Source organism: Sugiyamaella lignohabitans, chromosome D, assembly GCF_001640025.1.
Source record: "Sugiyamaella lignohabitans strain CBS 10342 chromosome D, complete sequence".
NCBI classification, from domain to species: Eukaryota; Fungi; Ascomycota; class Dipodascomycetes; order Dipodascales; family Trichomonascaceae; genus Sugiyamaella; species Sugiyamaella lignohabitans.
In genome coordinates, this window is record NC_031673.1 from 2,055,844 (window position 1) to 2,076,774 (window position 20,931).

At 45.0% G+C, this 20,931-nt stretch overlaps 6 protein-coding genes across 6 annotated transcripts; 2 read left to right on the plus strand and 4 right to left on the minus strand.

The window, feature by feature from the left end:
• Nucleotides 1–1,148: 1,148 nt before the first annotated feature.
• Nucleotides 1,149–6,545, plus strand: MEC1 (protein kinase MEC1; the record flags this gene model as incomplete). Its single annotated transcript, XM_018882407.1, has 1 exon — nt 1,149–6,545. The coding sequence occupies one exon, from the start codon at nt 1,149–1,151 to the stop codon at nt 6,543–6,545; it is 5,397 nt and encodes a 1,798-aa protein (XP_018736787.1).
• Nucleotides 6,546–6,653: 108 nt separating this feature from the next.
• On the plus strand, nt 6,654–7,082 carry MEC1 (protein kinase MEC1; the record flags this gene model as incomplete). The annotated part of the gene is made up of 1 exon (XM_018882408.1): nt 6,654–7,082. The coding sequence occupies one exon, from the start codon at nt 6,654–6,656 to the stop codon at nt 7,080–7,082; it is 429 nt and encodes a 142-aa protein (XP_018736788.1).
• A 1,301-nt stretch (nt 7,083–8,383) lies between these two features.
• On the minus strand, nt 8,384–13,900 carry CLU1 (Clu1p; the record flags this gene model as incomplete). Its single annotated transcript, XM_018882409.1, has 2 exons — nt 8,384–12,186; nt 13,882–13,900. The coding sequence occupies 2 exons, from the start codon at nt 13,898–13,900 to the stop codon at nt 8,384–8,386; spliced, it is 3,822 nt and encodes a 1,273-aa protein (XP_018736789.1).
• Nucleotides 13,901–15,130: 1,230 nt separating this feature from the next.
• On the minus strand, nt 15,131–15,997 carry MRPL24 (mitochondrial 54S ribosomal protein YmL24/YmL14; the record flags this gene model as incomplete). The annotated part of the gene is made up of 1 exon (XM_018882410.1): nt 15,131–15,997. The coding sequence occupies one exon, from the start codon at nt 15,995–15,997 to the stop codon at nt 15,131–15,133; it is 867 nt and encodes a 288-aa protein (XP_018736790.1).
• A 698-nt stretch (nt 15,998–16,695) lies between these two features.
• GYP5 (Gyp5p) lies at nt 16,696–18,936 on the minus strand (the record flags this gene model as incomplete). Its single annotated transcript, XM_018882411.1, has 1 exon — nt 16,696–18,936. One exon carries the CDS (start codon nt 18,934–18,936, stop codon nt 16,696–16,698), a length of 2,241 nt encoding a protein of 746 aa, XP_018736791.1.
• Nucleotides 18,937–19,646: 710 nt separating this feature from the next.
• Nucleotides 19,647–20,774, minus strand: CPR6 (peptidylprolyl isomerase CPR6; the record flags this gene model as incomplete). The annotated part of the gene is made up of 1 exon (XM_018882413.1): nt 19,647–20,774. One exon carries the CDS (start codon nt 20,772–20,774, stop codon nt 19,647–19,649), a length of 1,128 nt encoding a protein of 375 aa, XP_018736792.1.
• Nucleotides 20,775–20,931: the final 157 nt, after the last annotated feature.

Sequence of the window (20,931 nt, forward strand, 5' to 3'; positions counted from 1 at the left end):
GCTATAAAATAGTGAATTATTAGTCTTTTCATTTGCTGTTTGAGCCAGTTTATTGATGGTTGTGTTATACTTGGAGGGAAATCCATTTTGTTCCGTTATACGTGAGCTGTATCCTGTGCATGTATGTGATTTTTTTTTTTTTATGTAGGCAATTTTAGGTTTTCGGTTGGTTATTTGGGATACAGAAAGTTTTAGACATGACTTTTCCGTTGAGATAAGGTCAGTTAGGAGTATGAGAGTATTGTTTTTTTGAATATCGGACTAGAACTGAGTGGCTCTAGGGAGTACAAAGTGACTCATGTTCCTCAGGCAGAGGTAAATCCGGCCATCTACGAGTGAGCAGTCTCCTGCGAAGCAGGAGCTACGGGGTCTGGGGCGGAGCCCCAGCCGCCGGAGGCACAATTGGACACCCCAGGCTCGTTTTTGTACTAAAGTCTGAGAAAAAGACCCAGGATTGTGGTACAACTCACGTGACCAGAATGAATTGGTCGCCATGCAGCAGCAGGCAACGCGTCTTGTTCGTGTGAAAATTAATTGGTCCCTGCAGCCGCTTCGTTTATTGTGCCTTTGATCTGCTAGATCTGACCAGCTGATATTGTGCTTGAATGGCAGAGAGACAGTTAGAACCAGGAAGTAGAGTTCTGTTTTGAGATTGTAAGTGCTTTTATTGGAGCAGCTTCGACAAGGGAATCAGTTGTATGTTCCTCATTACTAACAGGTTAGGCGTGGAGAGATATAGAGAGAGCATGGTTCAATAAAAGCAGAAGTGGAAAACCATGTCCAGCCTCAATAATGCCCAGACTCTGTTGAGTCAGTCAGAGTCTGCTCTGTCTAAGAGGGCAGTGCTGGTCGAATTGCTAGGAGAGGTATTAAATACCGCCAACCAAGCGGATCCTGCTAGCAGTACTAGTACAGCGAGCACCAGCCCTCTCGAGATATTCAAGGACATACAAACGTCAGTCAAGCTTTTATTAGTGGTGGGCAGAGGAATCGAGTGGGCCAGTGAAGAAAGTTATGAGCTCGGTAAGTTGTTGGATTTGATATTGATGGAATAATGGGATAATGTACGTATCTAACAGGAGATAGTGAGAGACGGGTTGAAAGTAGTAGATCTTGTGTTCCGGACGGCACCTGATAGTATAACTGCCATGTCTAGCTCAGAAGATATCAGTGAGCCTGCCGTATGGATGGGGAAATGGGTTTTTTTGCATATACTACCAGTACTAGGACCACGGCTTGTTGGATGGACTGGGAATAGTGAGGTAGTCACTCTGTTCATTAACATTGTTAAGCGGTGCTTGCTAGTTTTAACATCTGCACCACCGTTCTGGCCCAGACTTGAGGCATTTAAAAAGTTTTTGAGGAGTATAATGAATGAGGTGCTTGATAAGATGACTGTTAGTGAGAATGTCAGTGGGGATAGTTTGATGACAGGCAGCGAACTTGGACGAGAGAGTGTCTGGGATGGGTTTGGTATTGGCAATAGCATCTCCAACAATGCGAGAGGGCTTGTTGCTTGTTTGTCTATGGTCCAGGCGCTGATGGAAGCAGAAACAAAATCAAACTCTCACTCTCTTATACTCAATGACTCGGATGTTCTCAAACTACTGACCTATCTGAACAAACTGTGGCAACAAATGCATATACTTCTTGTCTCTTTGGATGAGAAGAAGTCGGCTTCACATGACACATTATTATCTCTTTTAGAAGAGGGACTGATACGATTCTGGACCATTTGTTCACGAGCGATTGAACTAAAAGAGCATGTTAAATTCGGTTCCAGTTTCGCCAGTGCTGGGGTCAAAGCTATGGACAGCGTTCCCAAGTGTTTGGTCCTGTCAGGCAATAGTGTGCTTGATGTGTGCTGTGCAGAGTTTGTGTTAGTGGTCCGAGTGCGGAAGCTTCAAATTAACGTCAATACGGTGGGTCAAAACTTCCAATTTCAATCCGAAGATGAAAAAATAAATTCGAATTTGCTCAAAGCATGTCTTAGTTTATCTTCTGCCTCAGAATCAGTAGCCACTGTCAAAAATGTGCGATTTTCCTCCTCATATATCCAGAATCTTAGGGATAGCTATCTGAACTGGCCAGTTTTCCAGGAACCACCTGTTGTAAACCCTGATATGTCGGCTAGTCAGGTAGTTTTTGAAAGAGCATTTCTCAATTGCACCCCCCTCAAAAAGCTACCATCAGATATTTCCACTAAACTTGCATCTGGTTCTCTAAAGGACATTACTTTATTTATTTCTTCTTCAATATTCACGGCATTATCTGTTCCTGATAAGCAATTAATTATACGACACATTGGTGTGCTTGGATGTATGCTCTCGGAATCATATGTTTCGAGCATTCAAAAGTGTAGAGTATGCGACAGACCAACCCCCGTGCTAGACAGTGACAGACCATCATTCAATGAAGGCTTTCACGAGCTGTTTCTAGCTCTGATCCACTCGGACCATTTTCAGGAAGAGTCAGGGCTCCGACTAGAGACTTTGCATGCAATGAAACGGGTATATACGTCGTATTGCCCGGATTTTGCCTTTAACAACAAATCTGATCTAGGAATATGGCTTATTGCTTGTCTGAGAAGCACGTCTCGTGAAATTCGTGTAGCTTGTACCAGAATTCTTCCTTGTTTCATAACTGTACCAGACCCCCAGGCTGATCTACAAGCAGATAATATTTTCAAATTTCTTTCATCTATTAATTTTGAAGCTGACACATATTTATTCGAAACTACTATAATGGCATGGGGTCAAATAGCTAGACATTCACGCGGCGACCGTTTGAATTTCATTTTAATGCGACTGCTAGAATACCTCGGCTCAAGTAATGCATTTCATAGCTCAGTGGCCTACCACGAAATCACTGGAATTGCCAGATCTAAAAATCTCACATGCTGGCAGCTCTTTACTCCATTCTGGTCGACAATAAGTGTGGTTATCGTGAAGCAAATGGTGGTCAACAAGTCCCTTCTAAAACGATTCGCAGAGCTACTTCATATTCCCACCGTCGATTTCTTGCAAAGGACAACTTCATTTACGGTTCCATATCTTGTATTAGCCAAGAAATATGATGCCGTTGAAATGATTGCAGAGGCTTGTGGATCTACCAGTAAGAAGATTTATCTTGATCATGTACCAATGATTTTGGCGGTTCTACTCACACAAGATGTACCAAATCCAGAAGTTTTTGCTGAACAGCGATGGCTAGATGCTGACCCATCATTTGGTATCGTCGAGTTTGCAGACGTGATTAGTCCCAATATCCAGGGTCTTTCTTTTGAACTTCTGAAGCTCGCCCCTAGTATCGGACCTGAGGGTGTGATTTCAGAGACAGGCGATGAAACATCGCATGAAAGCGGGGTCTTGCATCGGGACTATTATGACAATGGCAAGGCCCTTAGAATTGAGAACGCCCTAAAATATCTGGCATCGATGAAGTATGGATTAGACGGAGCCAAAAGTCTACCACTGCTCTTTAGCGAGGGTCATGTGCTGCAGCTTGTCGCCCAGTTCGCTGACACGGTTCGAAATTTGTCGGGACGTAAGTCGTATACTGTCAAATTACAATGCATACGGGGAATATCTATGATGATGAGATTTGCTGACTCTAGTCTATCTAGTGCTGTTCCTCAGATCTGTGCTTTTTTGCAGTCTGCACTCGACACTCAAGAACTCCAGCAGACAGCTCTCCAAGCTTGGCATATCATGACTGATGAAGTCAACGACCTGGAATCGATATTAGATCTAACCTTTTGTGTGGTAGTTCAGAAATGGTCACAATTGTTACCGGCTGCTAGAAAAGAAGCACAAAAAATGGTAGAAAACATTATCGTTAACAAACAATCGAAGCTGTTGCCAATACTCCCTACAAAGGGTGTTCCATCGTTAGCGAATATTCCAGAGTTGCAGAACTTGCATGACCTGATTCGAAAGCAATATCCTAAATTTCAGGGTGTCTCACATTTTTACTTTTCACTCAGCCAACTTGTACAACGGAGTAATAGTGAAAACAGATATGTTGTTCGACAAACTTTACAAGAATTGAGCGAATTGCTGTTAAATTATCAGGATGAGATCCAAGCCAGTCTCAACCGTGAAAAGCTTCTTGATCATATCAAGTATGCTATACGTTCATTGTTGAACATCACCTTCGCATTTAGATCTTCGGATACCGATATTCCTCTATTGTGCTCCCAGTGCCTCGGTTTGATTGGTGCTATTGACCGTCACAAAGTAGACATCAGTCCGGAACATGATAGTCTCATTGTTCTCCACAATTTCGACGAAGCCAAGGAAAGCATAATGTTTGTATCCAAAATGATCGAAGAATTTTTGATTCGTTCTTTCAAAGCGTCAACCGATCCCAGCGTTCAAATGTTTCTTGCATACGGCATTCAAGAATACTTGAAGTTTTGTAACATAAATGAAGATATTGTGCAAGGCAAAGAACCCTCAGAGGTTTGGGAAAGGTTTTCTTCTTCATCTAAGCCGTATTTGATCCCTCTTGCTTCAACTCGTTACTCAGCACCTGCGCCTCCATTGCCAAATGAGAGTAGTCCGATTTTCTCATCTTCAATCTCGTATCCTCGTTGGTTGCAGGCTTTCACTTACAGCTTGATGTCTAAAGCTCGAGGTGTAAATGCTGGCAATATTTTCACAGTTTGTCGAAAAATGGTAAGAGATAGAGATCATTTCCAATCTTTGTTTGACTTTGTATTACCTTATGTCTCACTAAATGTGGTTATTGGTGGTACAGAGCATGATAGAAACGCTCTCCTTGATGAGATTTCCAAAATTCTCACAACCACTTCTCATCCTTTCGACGACATGGGTCAGTTCCATAGACGGATATTTACAATTCTTGATTACTTTAACAAGTGGATGAGAGCTATGAAGAAAATGAATTCCAACAGGCGACGAGCACAACCAATAGAGCAAGCAGAATCAGTTGAAATAATTGACAAATTTTTACGAAACATTAGTCCAGATCTGATGGCACAGCGGTCTTATGAATCGAAATCATTCCCAAGAGCAATTATGTACTGGGAGCAACACCTCAAGGATTCCTCGTTACCATCGGCAAGTGAGCTTGCAATTTATTCCAAGTTCCAAGAGATATACGCTCAAATTGATGAGCCTGATGCGTTTGACGGAGTAACGACTCTTATTCCCTCACTAGGGCTTGACAAACAAATCCTTCAGTATGAAACAACTGGAAGATGGCACGAGGCTCTCGAGTGTTACGAGGTGCTAAGTGAATCAGAGGTTTATAATTGGGATCTTAACACTGAGTTAAAGATGTTCAACTGTATGAAAGAAAGTGGACGATACGACGACCTGCTCACGAGACTAGAAGATTCAGTTAGGCAGAAGTTTGATGTCCCCGAGCAGCTTATAAGTTTGGGAATAGAAGTTTCATGGCTATCAGGAAGATGGCAGTCTCTGGAGAAATGGTTGTCTTGCACGACCAATGATACTTATGAGTCTAATGTCGGCAATGCACTTCTTGCGCTTCGAGAGAAGCGGGCCGACGAGCTCCAGCACCGAATTGTTCGAGCCAGGGAAAAGGTTGCCAGCGGGCTGTCCTCTAATTATGTCACATCGTTGGGCCAGTGTACTGAAGCATTTGTTCGACTCCATGCCTTAGCAGACCTGGAGAGCATTGGGAGTCTTGCGTGTGCTTTGTCTGGATCCGATGAGCTGAGGCATGAAGACTTTTCAGTGCGATTGGATAAACGTCTAGCAGTTGTTGGCCCAGAATTTGATGCGCGGAGATATTTGCTGGCACTTAGACGGTCAGCAGTTTCGGTATCTGGACTGATTTTTGCTTCTCAGGAAGTGGCAATGACATGGGTTAGCAGTGCCCACGATGCGCGGAAGCAGGACCAGCCAACCTTGGCTCTTCGAGCGATTTTGCAAGCGACTGCCCTTGATAATCGTTTGGCTAAAGTAGAATATGCGAAGCTGTTGTGGAAGCAAGGAGAGCAAAGGAAGGCAGTTACTACATTGGAAAGTGCTGTGGATCGTCACTTTTTATATGAGGAAAGCAGGTTTATTCAAGACCCAGACGTATCGAAAGCTGATGCTAAAGCGGCACTGTTATATACTAGATGGATTGACTATTCTGATCAAGCTGACAGTGATACTATTCTATCAAAGTATCAAGCTGTCACGTTTGTTAGTCCTAAATGGGAAAAGGCATACTATCATCTAGCAAGATATTACAACAAAATTTTTGATTATCAGACAACATTGGCCGAAACAATGCGTACAGATGCTTACTTAGATGGGTCATTGGTGAATTTCATGGTTAAAGCGTACTGCCGGTCACTTCAATACGGTGCCAAGTATGTCTATGAAACAATGCCTAAACTTATTACCATTTGGTTAGATTTTTCCAGTGTTGCCAATAAACTTTCAGTCAGTAATTTCAGCAATGGTACGAAAATTCTCAAGGCCAGAATAGAATCTTCAGAATCCAATAACTCCAATGTCCGGAAACTAGCAACTAAGATTCCCTCTTACATGGTAAGTAACTAACACTATAGCCGAGACGCTCATATCTAACGTGTCTAGTTTTATTTAGCACTTCCACAGCTTTTATCTCGAGTTAATCACAACGATCCTAAAGTTTGTGATACGCTTGAAATGATAATTGTCACAATTGCCAGAGACTACCCACATCAGGCATTATGGTCAATCCTGGCCGTTGTCAATTCCAGGCAAGAGAAGAGACAGAATAAAGGTAAAAGCATTATCAATCGACTTCGTGCTACAACCAAGAATTCATCGGGATCCAGTACGGCCAGAGAACTCTTAAATCCTGCTGTGAAACTAGTGAGTGTATTCATCAACTTTTGTAACACCACACCTCCTCGAAACCGAGCCACTTGTGATTTGACGAGGGATCTTAATTTTGATATGAGCAGCGTTCCGTGTAAGCTAGCAATGCCAGTTCGACAAATGTTGGATATCTCGTTGCCTGCTACTCCGAGTGAAGTAAAGCACCATTCACCTTTTCAAGAGAATGTTTACATTTACGGTAGGTTCTATTTCATCCTGGTGACTATTGATTGAACTAACGTTTGTCAGGTATTCATAATGTTGTACACATCCAATCATCGCTGCAACAGCCAAAACGAATAACCGTATATGGGAGTGATGGTTTGGCATACAAAATCCTTTGTAAACCACGAGATGATGTTCGAAAGGACGCCCGTCTAATGGAATTTACAGCGTCTATAGACAAGCTTTTGTTGAAGGACAGTGCAGCATCATTGAGACATTTAAGGATCTCTAGGTACCGGGTGACTCCTCTAAACGAAGACTGTGGACTCATTGAATGGGTCGACAATGCCGTTCCGATGAGAAGCATTATCGCTAATAACTTCTCTACAAAGGGTATCGAGATTCAGGTAAGTTTCTCCCAGAATATTGATGGTGTTCATATTTCTAACATTGAGTAGTACATGGAGGCCAAAAACATGTTATCTGTGGAGTCGGAACAACTTCGGATTGCCAATTTCCGCAAGCTTCTTAAAACGTATATTCCGGTATTTGGAGATTGGTTTATTGATACTTTCCCTGAGCCAAGTGAATGGTTGGCTAGTAGGGCAAACTACTCGAGATCAGCCGCCGTTATGTCCATGGTCGGATATATCTTAGGTTTGGGAGATAGACATGGTGAGAATATATTGATGTTGGGTAACAGTGGAGCTGTACTTCACGTTGATTTCGACTGTTTATTTGACAAGGTGAGTAGTGGATCCATGTTTATACTATGTTATATGATACTAACATATTCAGGGTCTCGAATTAGATCAACCGGAATGCGTTCCTTTCCGATTGACTCATCAAATGGTCAGTGCGTGCGGTGTAGGTGGATACGAAGGAGCTTTCAGACGATCATCAGAAGTTACATTGAACTTGTTAAGGAACAATGAAAGTATGCTTATGACAATTATGGAGACATTTCTGCATGACCCTATTGTTGACTGGCATAAGAGAAAGAAAAATGTAAGTTGGATTATGCAACATTATGGGATTGAGTGTACTAACAAAGCAAGGCTCAACCTCGAATCATCAATGGTTTAACAGCAGCAAGAACTCCAGAACAAGCGTTGACATCTATTAGAAATAAAATTAGAGGAAAGAGGGCTACAGAATCCATTCCTTTGAGTGTGTCAGGACAGGTTGAATACCTTATTCAGCAAGCCACCTCTCCTGTGAACCTTTCCAAAATGTACCACGGATGGGGTCCATATTTATAGAATTGCATAAGTTTTTACTATTTACATATATATCAGAAAGTAAATACCATGGTTAATGAGCTATATACAGGATGATTGTTCTACTAAGATGCTCTGAAGGCATGAAACTTAGTTAGTGGACTTCGCCTTCTTAGAATTTTTCTTGCCCTTCGATGACGAGCCGTTGATGTAGGTCAAGAGCTCATCGATGCTCTTGTTACCTAATGTACCCTTCTTTTTAGATGAGGTCTTGGTAGTAGTATTGTCAGTAGAAACTGGTTTAGTTTCCTCGCGGATTACGTTCAGTTCTCTGTGGGGTTGAAACTGAGGTAGCATCTTTTGAATCTTGGCCTCATTCACAGCAGCCTGGACCAACTGATCAAGCCATTGCTTCGAGTCCTTAGTGTTTGCATTGTCAGGGCCGTAGATCTTGTTAAAGATCTCATGGCTCTTTCTCATAGAGTTGACAGCAGTCTTGAACTTTTTGAGGTACACTTGAGGTTGGGATATGTGGAAGTAAAATTGGGCTACAATAGAGCTTTCCTCACCATAGATCTTAGTACTCAAATCAATGCAGGCTTGGTACCACTTGAGACTACTATCAAAAGCCTTCATATTGAGGAGCATAGTAGCAACGTTGTTCATAGTAGTGATATTGTCTGGGTGTTCAGGAACGGTGACAGCATTCCAGTATTTCAATGCATGGCGAGCAATGTGTAAAGCCCCGATGGTGTTCTTGTTTGTATGTTCAAAAAGCGCCAAGTTGAGACACATGAAGAGGGTTTCAGCAGAATCAGCACCCAAAGTTCGTTCCGCAATAATGATAGCCTTGCGACTGAGTTCAACAGCGATATCGTCCTCTCCAAGTTCGTGATAGACAAGGGCTACTTGACTATAAGCACGAGCGACATCAGGGTGAATAACACCGTAAACTTGCTCATGGATAGAAAGAGATTCGCCAAGCAGTTCCTTGCCGATATCGGTCTCGTCCCTGTAAACACTTTGACGACCACTCTCCAATGCCTCTTCAGCAATCAAACTCTTGAAAGTGGAGTGCTTGAGAACGGGGACAATATTAACAAGGTCGGCATTTGAGAGTAAGTTTCTGGAAGAGGCGGAACCATTGACAGCAACGTTCTTATTGTCAAAGTCGTAATTCTTTGAGGCCCATTGCAAGCCAAGCTTAATAGATGCTTCCCTGAAGACAGAACGTAAGTACAAATTGTCAATCCATGTTTCAGGAAGGGAAATTTGGAATCTCTTGCGAACCTGCTCAACAATTTGGCTTCTGACAGCAGCAACATCAAGAGTCTTCAACGCCTCAATACCAGCTGATGGATAAAGAGCGATAAGAGAATCATCGAGATCGATAGCTGGTGACGAGTTAACCTTGAATCCCAGTAAGCAGTTGAAATAGTGGACAATAGCAGCAGGAACAAGAGGAGCAGGGAGTGAAGAGATCAAGCTGTTGACAGAGTGCTTAATAGATCTGGAGATTGCTTCCTGTTCAAGAAGCTTTCTGAAAGTTTCAAGAGGCTTTCCTTCCTTTTCAGCTAGCGAGTGGAGCAGACCCAAATATCTCATGTTGATACCTCTCTTGTGAAGAGTACTAGTGATTTGAGAGCCGACAACAGGAGTAGAAATAACACCTCCAGAAATATCAGAAATGAGCTTGGGAATAATAACTTCAGTAAGATGCTTAGAGATGGCTCTAACTTGGTCCTGGTCTTTCTTGAACTCTTCAACATGTTGAGCAGGGATCTTGGAAATATCCTGCAAAACGTCTGGGTTAAATCTGACATTCTTAGAGTACTCGGAAACAATTTTTTCGTCCTCTTCACGTTGAGCTTTTAATTCTTCTTCACTGAGCTCCTTTTCGCTAGAGTCGCCATCAGCAGTTTCATTTTTCTTTTTTCTACTGGCCTCAAGTTCGACAAATTTGGCACGAAGGCCAGATTTCCACCACTCGTCAACAGCTTCAATACGCAGAACAGACAAACTGTGAGGATACGAGTCTTCCTTCTCAGGATTAAAGTGGTTTTCAATAAAGGTAAGATCAGGAGGAGTGACTCTGAAAAGATCCAGAACATATTTACGGCCATCAGTACCTAGCAAACCCTTGAGTTCAGACGAGGTAACAAGCTCAGTAGCATTGCCCTCATTGTCGAAAACCTTGTGGGAAGAAATGTGACAGGCATCAGCGATTTTCTCCATTAGTGGGACAAAAGACTCATCATTAACAATCTTCTCGCCATTGTCGATACTACCATAGACAATTTGATTCTTGTCATCAGTGGTCTCACGGAAGATACCGGGAACAGGAGCTTGGGCGACAATACGACGACCACAGTAGTCAATAAGAGTAGTGCAAAGAGGAGAAAGTCCGTCAATGTCCAATTGGGTGATATAGTTGACACCAGCAATATCTTTACCAGCAGCGGCTCTAGCACCATCATTTCCACCTTGTTCACCAAAAGTACCGACACCATCAGCACCAAATGAGTAAAAGATACCATTGTTCAAAAAGATCTGTGCTTCAGTCTTCTCATTAGGATTAAGGGCTACAAGATCGCCGTTAACAATGGAAATGGCACCCTTAACAGCAGCTTCAGCAAAATCAAATGAGAGCTTGTTCAACAAACGTTCTCTAAGAACTCTCTCTTGCATGTTACTGTTACCTTCCTCGTCGACCTTAGGAAGCTCTCTGGTAGATTGGAAATCCTCATTCCAGTCACGGGCAGTAGCAGTTGAAGCATCGGCGTTGTCCAAAGTGTTGGAGTTCAAAAGTTCTTGAGTACGACCGAGGTCGGCAGTGTTCCAGGTGGACAAGTCAGTAGGACGCACTTGCCATGGGTTGGCCAAGAAAGAATTAGTGGGTCTAGCAATGGATAACAGAGAAATATCTTTAGTGGACTCAGCAACGCTCTTCAAATGAGTGGCAATTGCAGGAGACAATGACTTTAATAGCTCCAACAAGGAGGTATTCTTGTAAAACTTTCCATTGATCTTCTTAGGACTAGGATCGAATCTGTCGGTGGAAGAGTTGGAAACATGGAATCCATAAATAGTGGCGGTGATGTGAAAAGTCTTTCCCTCCAGAGTGACAAGGTGAAGATAAAGCAAGTCACCCTTAATTTTGAGTTGTGGAGGAGGAGGGTTCCATTGAGACAATTGAAGAGAACGAACAGCAGGGCTAGGATCCTTACGAATCGAAGGAACAAGCTCAGTAAGTGCAGGAATCCAGCTACCAAGGTTCTTTTCAACATCGATAAGAGGATGATTCTCAATGTGCTGTTGGTGCAATTGACCAACCTTTAAGTTAATAAAGTCATTGACAGTAGGAGTTTTAGGTTGTTCAGCAGGCGAGTCTTCCTTCTTGGTCTCTTCAGACTCGGTTTTTTCCTCGTCCTTGGCTTCGTCCTTCTCTTCTTTTTGAGCCTTCTTCTCGTCCTCCTTCATTTTCTTTTCCTTTTCCTTCTCCTCCTCAGCCTCCTTCTTGATTCTCTCCTTTTCATACTTGGCAAACTCGACCTCGCCCTCAGCAGCAGCCTTCTTCACATCGTTGGCAGCAGACACAAGGGATGATTCGAGAGAACTGAAAGTTGATATACCAGCTTGAACAGAGGTGAAATTGTTGGAATTGCCAACAGAACCGGAGTTGAATCCAAGATAGTCTCTAACTTGAACGACCTGGAATCTGGCCTCGGACTCGGTGTAAGCCTCAGGAGCGATAGTGAGCTTGATTTCGGCCTCGTCCTCTACATCAGGAACAATCTCGGCAATAGGAGTAAACAGATCAACTCTCTGATTATCCAGAACCAAACCAAAACAAGTCAATGGCTGCTGAGAGATGCCCAGCTCTAAAAGAAACTGCTTGACATCATTGAAAGTGTCATTCTTGGAAATCTGTCGTCTGTTAGATCCAATCTCATCTCCATCTACGACTCAATCCCTCAACCCCCTCAATCCACACAATATCCAACAAATATTCGTCCTATCAGTTCATTATATTCCCACATACCTTTACTTTGAAACCCTCGTCCTTCTCGGCGTGCAAAGGAGACTTGATAACAACATTCACAAGTCCTACAATCGTTAGTCCCCCATCATTCTCCCTACCGTTCAATCAAAATATGCCAGAAACCTCCAAACCCGACCCACAACTCTCTCCTCTAACACCACGGACACTGTCAACTCCTGCGAAGCAGGAGCCACAGGGTCTGGGGCGAAGCCCCAGCCGCCGGAGGCACGACCCTCCCCCTAGTCACCACTCACCGGAGGACTGGACAGGCTGGTCCTGGTCTGTCTGTGCACTGTCACCACTCATGGCTGTCAACGAGGCACCAAGCAATTTCTGTAGCTGTTGTTGCAAACGACTGTCTGTAAACACCTGATCTGGTCAAACGAGTCCCGAATGTGGAGAACCTTTGAAAAACTCTGTATAAGCGCTGACCCTGCTCCGGCAGTCCATCGGCACCGGATCTACCACCCGACGCTCTGGGTAGGGGTACACCTGAAATTTTTCAAAAAGAAGAAATCATTAGCTATGCGGCGGAGGGGAGGGTCTGCCTCCGGCGGCTGGGGCTCTGCCCCAGACCCCGTGGCTCCTCTCGCTTCGCTCGAGTCGTTTTTCGTCTCCGGTCGTCTGTTATCTCCTGCGAAGCAGGAGCTACGAGGTTTGGGGCAGAGCCCCAGCCGCCGGAGGCAGGTGGACTCTTAACACAATCCGAGATGACATCACAAAGGTTGCTTTTATTTTTAAATTAGTACAATTTTTTGTATGACAGTGCTTAGTGACCAGCGACACGTCTGGCCTCGGCGATGACATTGGTCATGTCCTCACACTTAGCCTTGGCACGGCCGAAAGTTCCCAACTTCTTCTTGGCGAGCTTTCTAGCACGCTTCTCTTGAGAGTTTCTGATCAACTCAACAACACGTCTCTCATAGGGAGCGAGACCAGTGACCTCACGGACGAGACTTCTGACGAAGGTGGCTCTCTTGGATTGAGCACCCTTTCTGTAGGAAACCTTAGGAGCAACCTCCTTGGCGGTAACCTTGTGGCCCTTGTTTTGACCAACGGCAATTCCTATGTCATGTTAGTCGTCTTTCTTCAACAAATATATATAGTGTATCAGTGGTGGGATTTAATGAGATATTAGTGTTCGGTAGTAATGTAATTGGTTTGTGGGAAATGAGAGTCGGTATTAGACTTCTGATCTTTGCTTTCTAACATATCGTTCTTTAAGTCGACATTCGAAAATTGGATTATACCTTGAACTTGATATATCGAACTTAAATATTCGCTACTCGGGTTCTGTCGCACACTTGATGTGTCTATTTGTCGGTGTTCATGCTACTATAATATTTGTCGAACCTGTATTTCTCTTCAAAATACTGTATTTCAGTCGTCGTTTCGCTCTAGTTCACGTTTCTACACAGTCGAAGTAAACTATATTCACACTCTGTACCGAAATATCTCTGTCTCATAGCTGTCGGTCGTGCTCCTCATTCTTTCCCATTAATAGTCGAACAAATTCGGTCGATAACAAACTCCAACGAAACAAATCAAATTAACCAAATAATATCTCATCATCCCACTCGATAAAACTCCCCGCTGTCTAACATACCTGACTTTTGAGCGGCCATCTTTAATGTATAAATATTGTGTTTGATGTTGTCGGATGTCGATATCGTGAGAACGTATATTTCTGCGATCAAAGGTTTGTCGATACTGCTTGCAACCCAAACTGCCAGCCGCGTATTTCTCAGCATGTGAGTCCATGGTCAAACTTTTATTTCCTAATTAGGCAACTCTCTCTCGTCCATGACTGCTCTCACTCCTGAAATTTAGGTTGCATGCATATGCACCATGTATGAGCCCTGAGATCCAGGGGTGAGGGGTCTGCCTCCGGCGGCTGGGGCTCCGCCCCAGACCCTGGTTGCTCCTCTCGCTGCGCTCGAGTCGGTTGCGGATGGGGTCGGGCGTGTTTGTGGGTGTGGTTTGGAGGTGTCTGGTGCTTTTTATAAGATTTTTGAGCTCGATTTATCGTGATAGAGTGAGATCTGGCTTCAGATCCATCAGCCGTTTGGATGACCCCTGAATCCTTATCTGCTCTCAATGGCTTTTATAGAAAGTGCTAATTTATTTCGTTTTGTGAAGCTACTGGGGTGGTTGCTTGCATTTTAGAGTTAATTATCGGAAAAGTATATTGTTTGATTTGATTGTTATTATTGCCTTCTATAGATATAAACCAGCGACACTGTTACATGCTTATTATCATTTTCATTAATACCATACCATCTTTTAATTGCTGTTGAATTGAACGAATTATCCCTAAATCTGGCACTTTTAGCAGTTAGTAAACTACTGAGATTCAGTTATGACAAACTCGACAGAACTACACTTTACTTACCTGTGCATTGTCTTTGATCTTCAACCAGGCTGTCTGAAATACTTTACTTCCTAATTTAGTTCAACATATCGTATAGTTCTAGAAATTGGGGATTTGTTACCTATTTCATTTGTTTCTATTGCAAGAGTGGGCACTCGTTAATAAGTAAATTGTTTTTCTGAAGGTTCATTGGCAGTGTCTGATTCTGATGTATGTCCTCCTTTTATAGTCCTGATACAGCTACCACATACTGGTATCACATTTCAATTCCAGAAACCAGCCGGTCCACTCCAGGCCGATGGAGATTCCACTTCTACCATCGACCTCAATAACACACTGGCCACCCCACGCCCGACTCGAGCGCAGCGAGAGGAGCAACCAGGGTCTGTGGCGTAGCCCCAGCGGCCGGAGGCAGTCCCCCCACCCAGAAATACGTGAATTCATATATTATATACAGTTACGGAGAAAGTAGCAATGCTGATGCTTATGGCTGGTACGAGACGAGGGTCAGGTCATAGCCGGTGGCCTCGAGCTTTTGTAGGGTGTCGTGCATGGGCAGGTCTTTGTACAAGGAGATGAAATGCTTATAGGACTGGGCGTCTTGCGAGCCCTGGGCTCTCAATTGTCCGAACAGTCTCTTGAGTAGGTTGATTCGTCCTACAGTAATGAGATAGGTCGAGCCTTCGTTGGTCTGCGACGTGTATTCAGCGTAGATAGGAACCGATTTGGCAGACGCAGCAGCTGCTTCACTGGCACTTTCGCTATCAACAGCACTGACTTCGCTAGTACTATTTTCAATAACACGCACAGGTTTTGGTCGAGTCTTGTCTTGTGCTTCTTTCTTCTCTAATTTCTTTAACACTTGGTACCGCAGTTTCCAGCCCAAAGGACCGAGCTCCTTGATCCGAGCAGGCTTGTCTTTAATGAGATAATTATCAATACCTCCCTCTTTAGTTATCGTCCTTAAAACTGATGCCACCACTCGGATGTTGATTTGTTTATTAAGAGCTTCACTCCACAGCTTGTTCCAATGGACATTGGGCTTGAAAGTGCGCATGTTTCTGTTGCCGAAATCTGACACTTTGTTTCCGAATTGGATCATTCGACCGCCATACAGGCCTCGATTCGACTGTTTATACAGCGTGGCCTCGCCATAAGGATACTGAGGGATCTCCTTGGCTCTCTTATGAAGGGCATTGATATTAGGATCTCCAATCTCCACAGGCTTGACCTGTTTGACGCGCCGGCGCACCACATGGGCGTAAATTCGCCCCGCTACCGAGCTGCTCGAGAACTGTCGCGACTGTACGCCAAAAACGCCCTCGGCAGACGCTCTAACTGACCTCCACATCCCGCTCATTCTGTTCTGTCCTGTCTACAGACCTGAGGTTCATCATGCACCAATACCCGTGAAGCTGAAATTTTCTGGCACCAAACGTGCGGCTCTCGATTCTGCGGCGGGTGCGGCGCTCTACAGGGCCTCTTCGCACCCCCTGTTTTCCTCCTGTTTTCCACATTTTTCTGTTTTACAGGGCCATCAGCGGTCGTGGCGCTGCCTCCGGCGGCTGGGGCTCCGCCCCAGACCCCGCGGCTCCTCTCGCTGCGCTCGAGTCGGGCGTCGGGATCCCAGCAAGCGAGATATTCCCCCGCCAGCCCTGTTCAAGCCAGTGTTTCACAGAAATAAACCAGTTACGAGGCGGCAAAAACAGCCAAGAACAGACTCAAATGCCGGAGGATTAAGGTGTAACGGTTGTTCAGTAATAAAATAATAATTGGGAGTGCTAGCGGGCCGCTCAGAGGCCCTCAATGTGCTTTTTGAGATCGGTCCACTTGCCCTTGAGCGCTTTGTGCGAGTCCTCGAGCTGCCAATGCCGTTAGTAAATGACCACGCACGGTCCAGAATCTTGCCTCCGGCGGCTGGGGCGCCCCAGACCCCGAAGCTCCTCTCGCTGCGCTCGAGTGTCACGTCTCCGGTCCCAGCAAACTCCTGCGAAGCAGGAGCAACCAGGGTCTGGGGCGGAGCCCCAGCCGCCGGAGGCACAAGGGTACTTACCGTAGCGTATTCGATTTTGGTCTCCGAAAGATCTTTTTCCAGGTTCGTGAGCTGGTTCTCGAGTCGTTCTTTGGTCTCCAGCAGCTCGGCATTTTGCTGTTTGATGGCTTCCATCTGGTGAGGTAGGTTAGTCTGTGGTCGCCACAGGTTTTGGTTGGGATACTTACTTCTTCACGCAGTTCTCGGTCGGCCAGTTTAGACTGGTCTTCGGTGGCCAGTTTCAGGTCGGCGAGGTCGGCACTCAGTTGCTCGTTTTCGTCTTTGAGTCGGGCGATTTCAAGACGGCCCTGTACCATTTCGTTGGCCACTTCGATGTGTTCCTGGTTGAGAGCAGCCATGCCGGTTTCCAGACGTCTCACCTGGAGAGTCAGGTTACCGTTTGCCTGCCGTAACGACTCGACTTCCTCGATCCGCTCACGTTCGATGCGATGCAGTTCGGTGTACTCGTTCTCGTACTTGTGAAGTGTTACCGGTAACAACTTGACTTCATACGCATCGTTGACGAGGTCGTTGACCAGATACTGGGCTTCACCGCCAAGATGTGGCTGGTCAATGACATAGGGATCGAAGATCCGTTCTTTCAAGAAGGTCAGAACAGAGTCGAATTCTAAGGTCTGGATATGAGCGGCGTTCTTTTTAATCAACGCAACACCAAATCGGAGGATCGCTTCAATACCCTCGGTGACAACGATATCGAAGATTCTCAGCACAATTTGTAATGGGAATTTATATGCAAATAGAGTGAGGAACCACTGCGATGCATACATGGACGACCTGACTCCTTGACGAGCCAAGTGTACATGAACCGTGGGCAGTGTATCTTCAATGATTCTGTCAAATTGGTACAGTCGGAGATGAAGTCCAGGCATTTCCGGCAGGAACATGGTTCGGAATCCATAGTCTTTCATAAATCTCACAAGCAAACAGAATGCTTCTGGTTCAGACATGTTGATAAGAATAGGAACTGCAATAAACGCCATTCCTTGTGTATAACCGACCTCGGGGTCAAATAAACTATAAGCCTTGATGATTCGGAACAGGCTGTCTGAATTAGCGTTCTTAATAAAACTGGTCCGGGAAAGATCTCGTTTAATAGCCTTTTCATGAGGACTGGGTTCTTGAATGATCGACTGGTATACCTCTTCTAGTGTAGATGATTTGGACGAGGCTACTAATTGCCAAATTAATCCACGTAGTTGAGGAGGAAATCCGTGTGCAATGGCTGCTGCCAACTCAGTTGGATTAGCTCTTGCTACATGGGCATAATCAGAAACAACCAAAGACCAGAACTTCCAGTCGATAGCCTCCTGTCCACCGATAACCCCATCTGAATCGGTAGCAGCTGCAGTTTGAAGCTCCTGTTCCTTGACTTGAGCGAAATGTTGCTGAATCTGAAGAATTCCTGTAGCAGAAGCATCTTTCTCTTTCGCATCCCGTGACTTTAATCCTTCATTATTGGCATCTAGTCTATGAAGTAGCAGGTCGTAATCCGGCGAAGACAATGACGAAGCACTACTTTTATGAACCTGATGAGTTCTTTCCGGATAAGTGACTCCATTAGACGACGCATTGGACTGCGATTTGCCACGAAGCCAAAAGAAAGGCTGTCGTTTTCTAGGTGGAAGAGGAGGAGCATTTGCGATACTTGGATCTAGTTGGTTCAGGGGAAGTGGTGGTGGCACCGCAGATCTAGAAGGTAGAGGAGGTGGTGCTTCTGGTGAATCTAATTTGCCTTTTGAAACCTCGTCAGATACCGCTTCAGTATCATCTGGAGTCACGAATCCAGTACCATTAGCAGCAGCATCTGCATTTTCACCCTCAGCAGCCGCAGCTTCAGCTTCACCAGACTCGTTATGAGTTGGAGAATCAGTCAAATGAAACTCATTATCAGGTTCTCCCACCGGTCTAGGGCTCTGAAGAGGCTCGATCTTGACGATTCCATCCACTGGTTCTACAATAGGCGAGCCGTACTCTTCAATGTCATGCTCGTCATCTCCACCAGTAGCCGTCTTATCTACATGATCATGATCCTGGTCATGACTGTTTTCAGCAGATTCACTACCAGTATGACCGTTATGCTGATCTGACTGATGATCATGTTCATGACCAGCATTCTGTACTTCATGATGGCCCTCCTGGCCCTCGTTATTGTGGTGATTCTCGTCAGAAACCTGGCCATCTGAGCCAGAATGATCCTGAGGCTGATCGTGATGGTCCTGGTGATTCTCCTCAGACATTATTAAACGTCAATTCCCGAAAAATCTTGATACCAATGGCAGAGTTACAGTGCAGTGGAACTATCTGTGCTGGTTAAATAGGGAGAAATGCGACAGGATACAGAAACAGATGTTGCAAAGCCGTATCGAGTACTTCACAGTTGCCAATTACCAATGCAAGCTATAAACTACAAACGAAAAAAAAAACGCCAAAAGACAGGCGTCTGGAACAGATACGTCGTTACAGCCCGGTATCTCCGAACACGCAGCCAGTATCTTCTTAAAAGCGATCGATCGACCCAAGATAGATGGATCTGGAGACCAATTGCACCGGAAAATCCAAATGAAAAGTTTGTAAGCACGCAGTTCAATCTGATACACGACAGAAATCCCAGGTGTTTGTTACAAATGATTTGTCTCTAACCAACACATACACACGGGCGAACTAAGACAGCCTGACTGTGTTACATTCCCTGTCACCTGCGACATGCATCTAAGAATCACCCCAGACAGTTGCGGCTCATGCGGCGCTGGACCCTGGCGGGGCCCTGGGGGCCTGCCTCCGGCGGCTGGGGCTCTGCCCCAGACCCCGTGGCTCCTCTCGCTGCGCTCGAGTCGGGTTCGGGGGGTCGCCACGCAGCTCCGCGAAGCGGAGCACAACCAGGGTCTGGGGCGGAGCCCCAGCCACCGGAGGCAGCGTGGGGAGAACAGGAGTGAGATAAATAGGATGGTCAGGAGAAGAATTTGGAGTAGACAGCCTTCTCGGACTCGACTCGTTTGTTGATTTTGGATTGCACTTTGGCGAGCTCGGCAGCGACTGCTTTGTCGTTGGGGACGAGAGATGCTGCGGATTGGAGGTCGACGAGTGCTTTTTCTTCGTTGCGGCATTGGCTGTATGCGATGGCTCGCCGGTAGAGGGCTTTGGCCTTTTCTTGGTCGGTAATGTTTGTTGTTTCGATGACGGCGTTGGCAGCGCTGATGGCGGTTTTGTGGTCACGGAGCTGTGCTGCGACGAGCGCAATGTTCAGGTTGAGTGAGACTCGTGCTTTACAGAACTCGGCAAACTCTTTAGGATGCTCGTCGCTAGAGTATGGCATGAACTCTGCTACGTACCGAAGGGCTTTACGATACTTTTCTAATGCTTTCTCGAGTCTCTTTTCTTTGTACAGTTTAGTGCCAATGGTCTTGATTTCGTTGATGACGACTAATGCAGGACCGGGGTTCTGGTCAGAAGCTAGAGATTCTTCGTCTTCGGGGTAGTCTTCATACTTGTCACCAGTTCCGTCTTCAGGAGGAATGGCCGACAATGCCATGACCTGTTCTAAAGTCAATCCACTAACATCTCCACAGTTAGAAATAATAACGTTTTTCACAGGTCTGTCGTTTGTAGGGTCTACAGACAGGTTCTCAATATCACGAACAGTCCGCTTGCCAGCAATCAGTTTGCCAAATACAACATGCTTGTTGTCAAGATGCGGAGTAGGAACAGTGGTGATGAAAAATTGTGATCCATTGGTGTTGGGGCCGGCATTGGCCATGCTAAGAAGAAACGGTTCTGAATGTTTGATTTTAAAATTCTCGTCGTTAAAACTGGGGCCGTAAATGGACTCTCCTCCGGTGCCATCTCCTTCAATGATATCACCAGCTTGGATCATGAAATTCTTGATAATTCTGTGAAATTTGTTTTCTTTATACCACAATCGTCTACCAAGAGTTCCAACACCTTTGCTACCAGTACAAAGAGCCAGGAAATTGGCCGCTGTTTTGGGAGTGACATCATCAAACAGTTCAAAAACAAGACGGCCTGCTGGTTTGTCTTCAATCGAGACGTCTAAAAAGACCTTTGGCCGTGGTGACATTTTTTTAATTTATGCTGTTAGTGGAAGTACACTCAGAATGAGACTGAAATGAATGAATGTCGAGTTTGTAAAGTATGAATGTGATTTAAATTAGGTTCACGTAAGAGACCGTGGTAATTGCAATTTGGAAATTTCAAGTGATCCTGATCTGTAGATG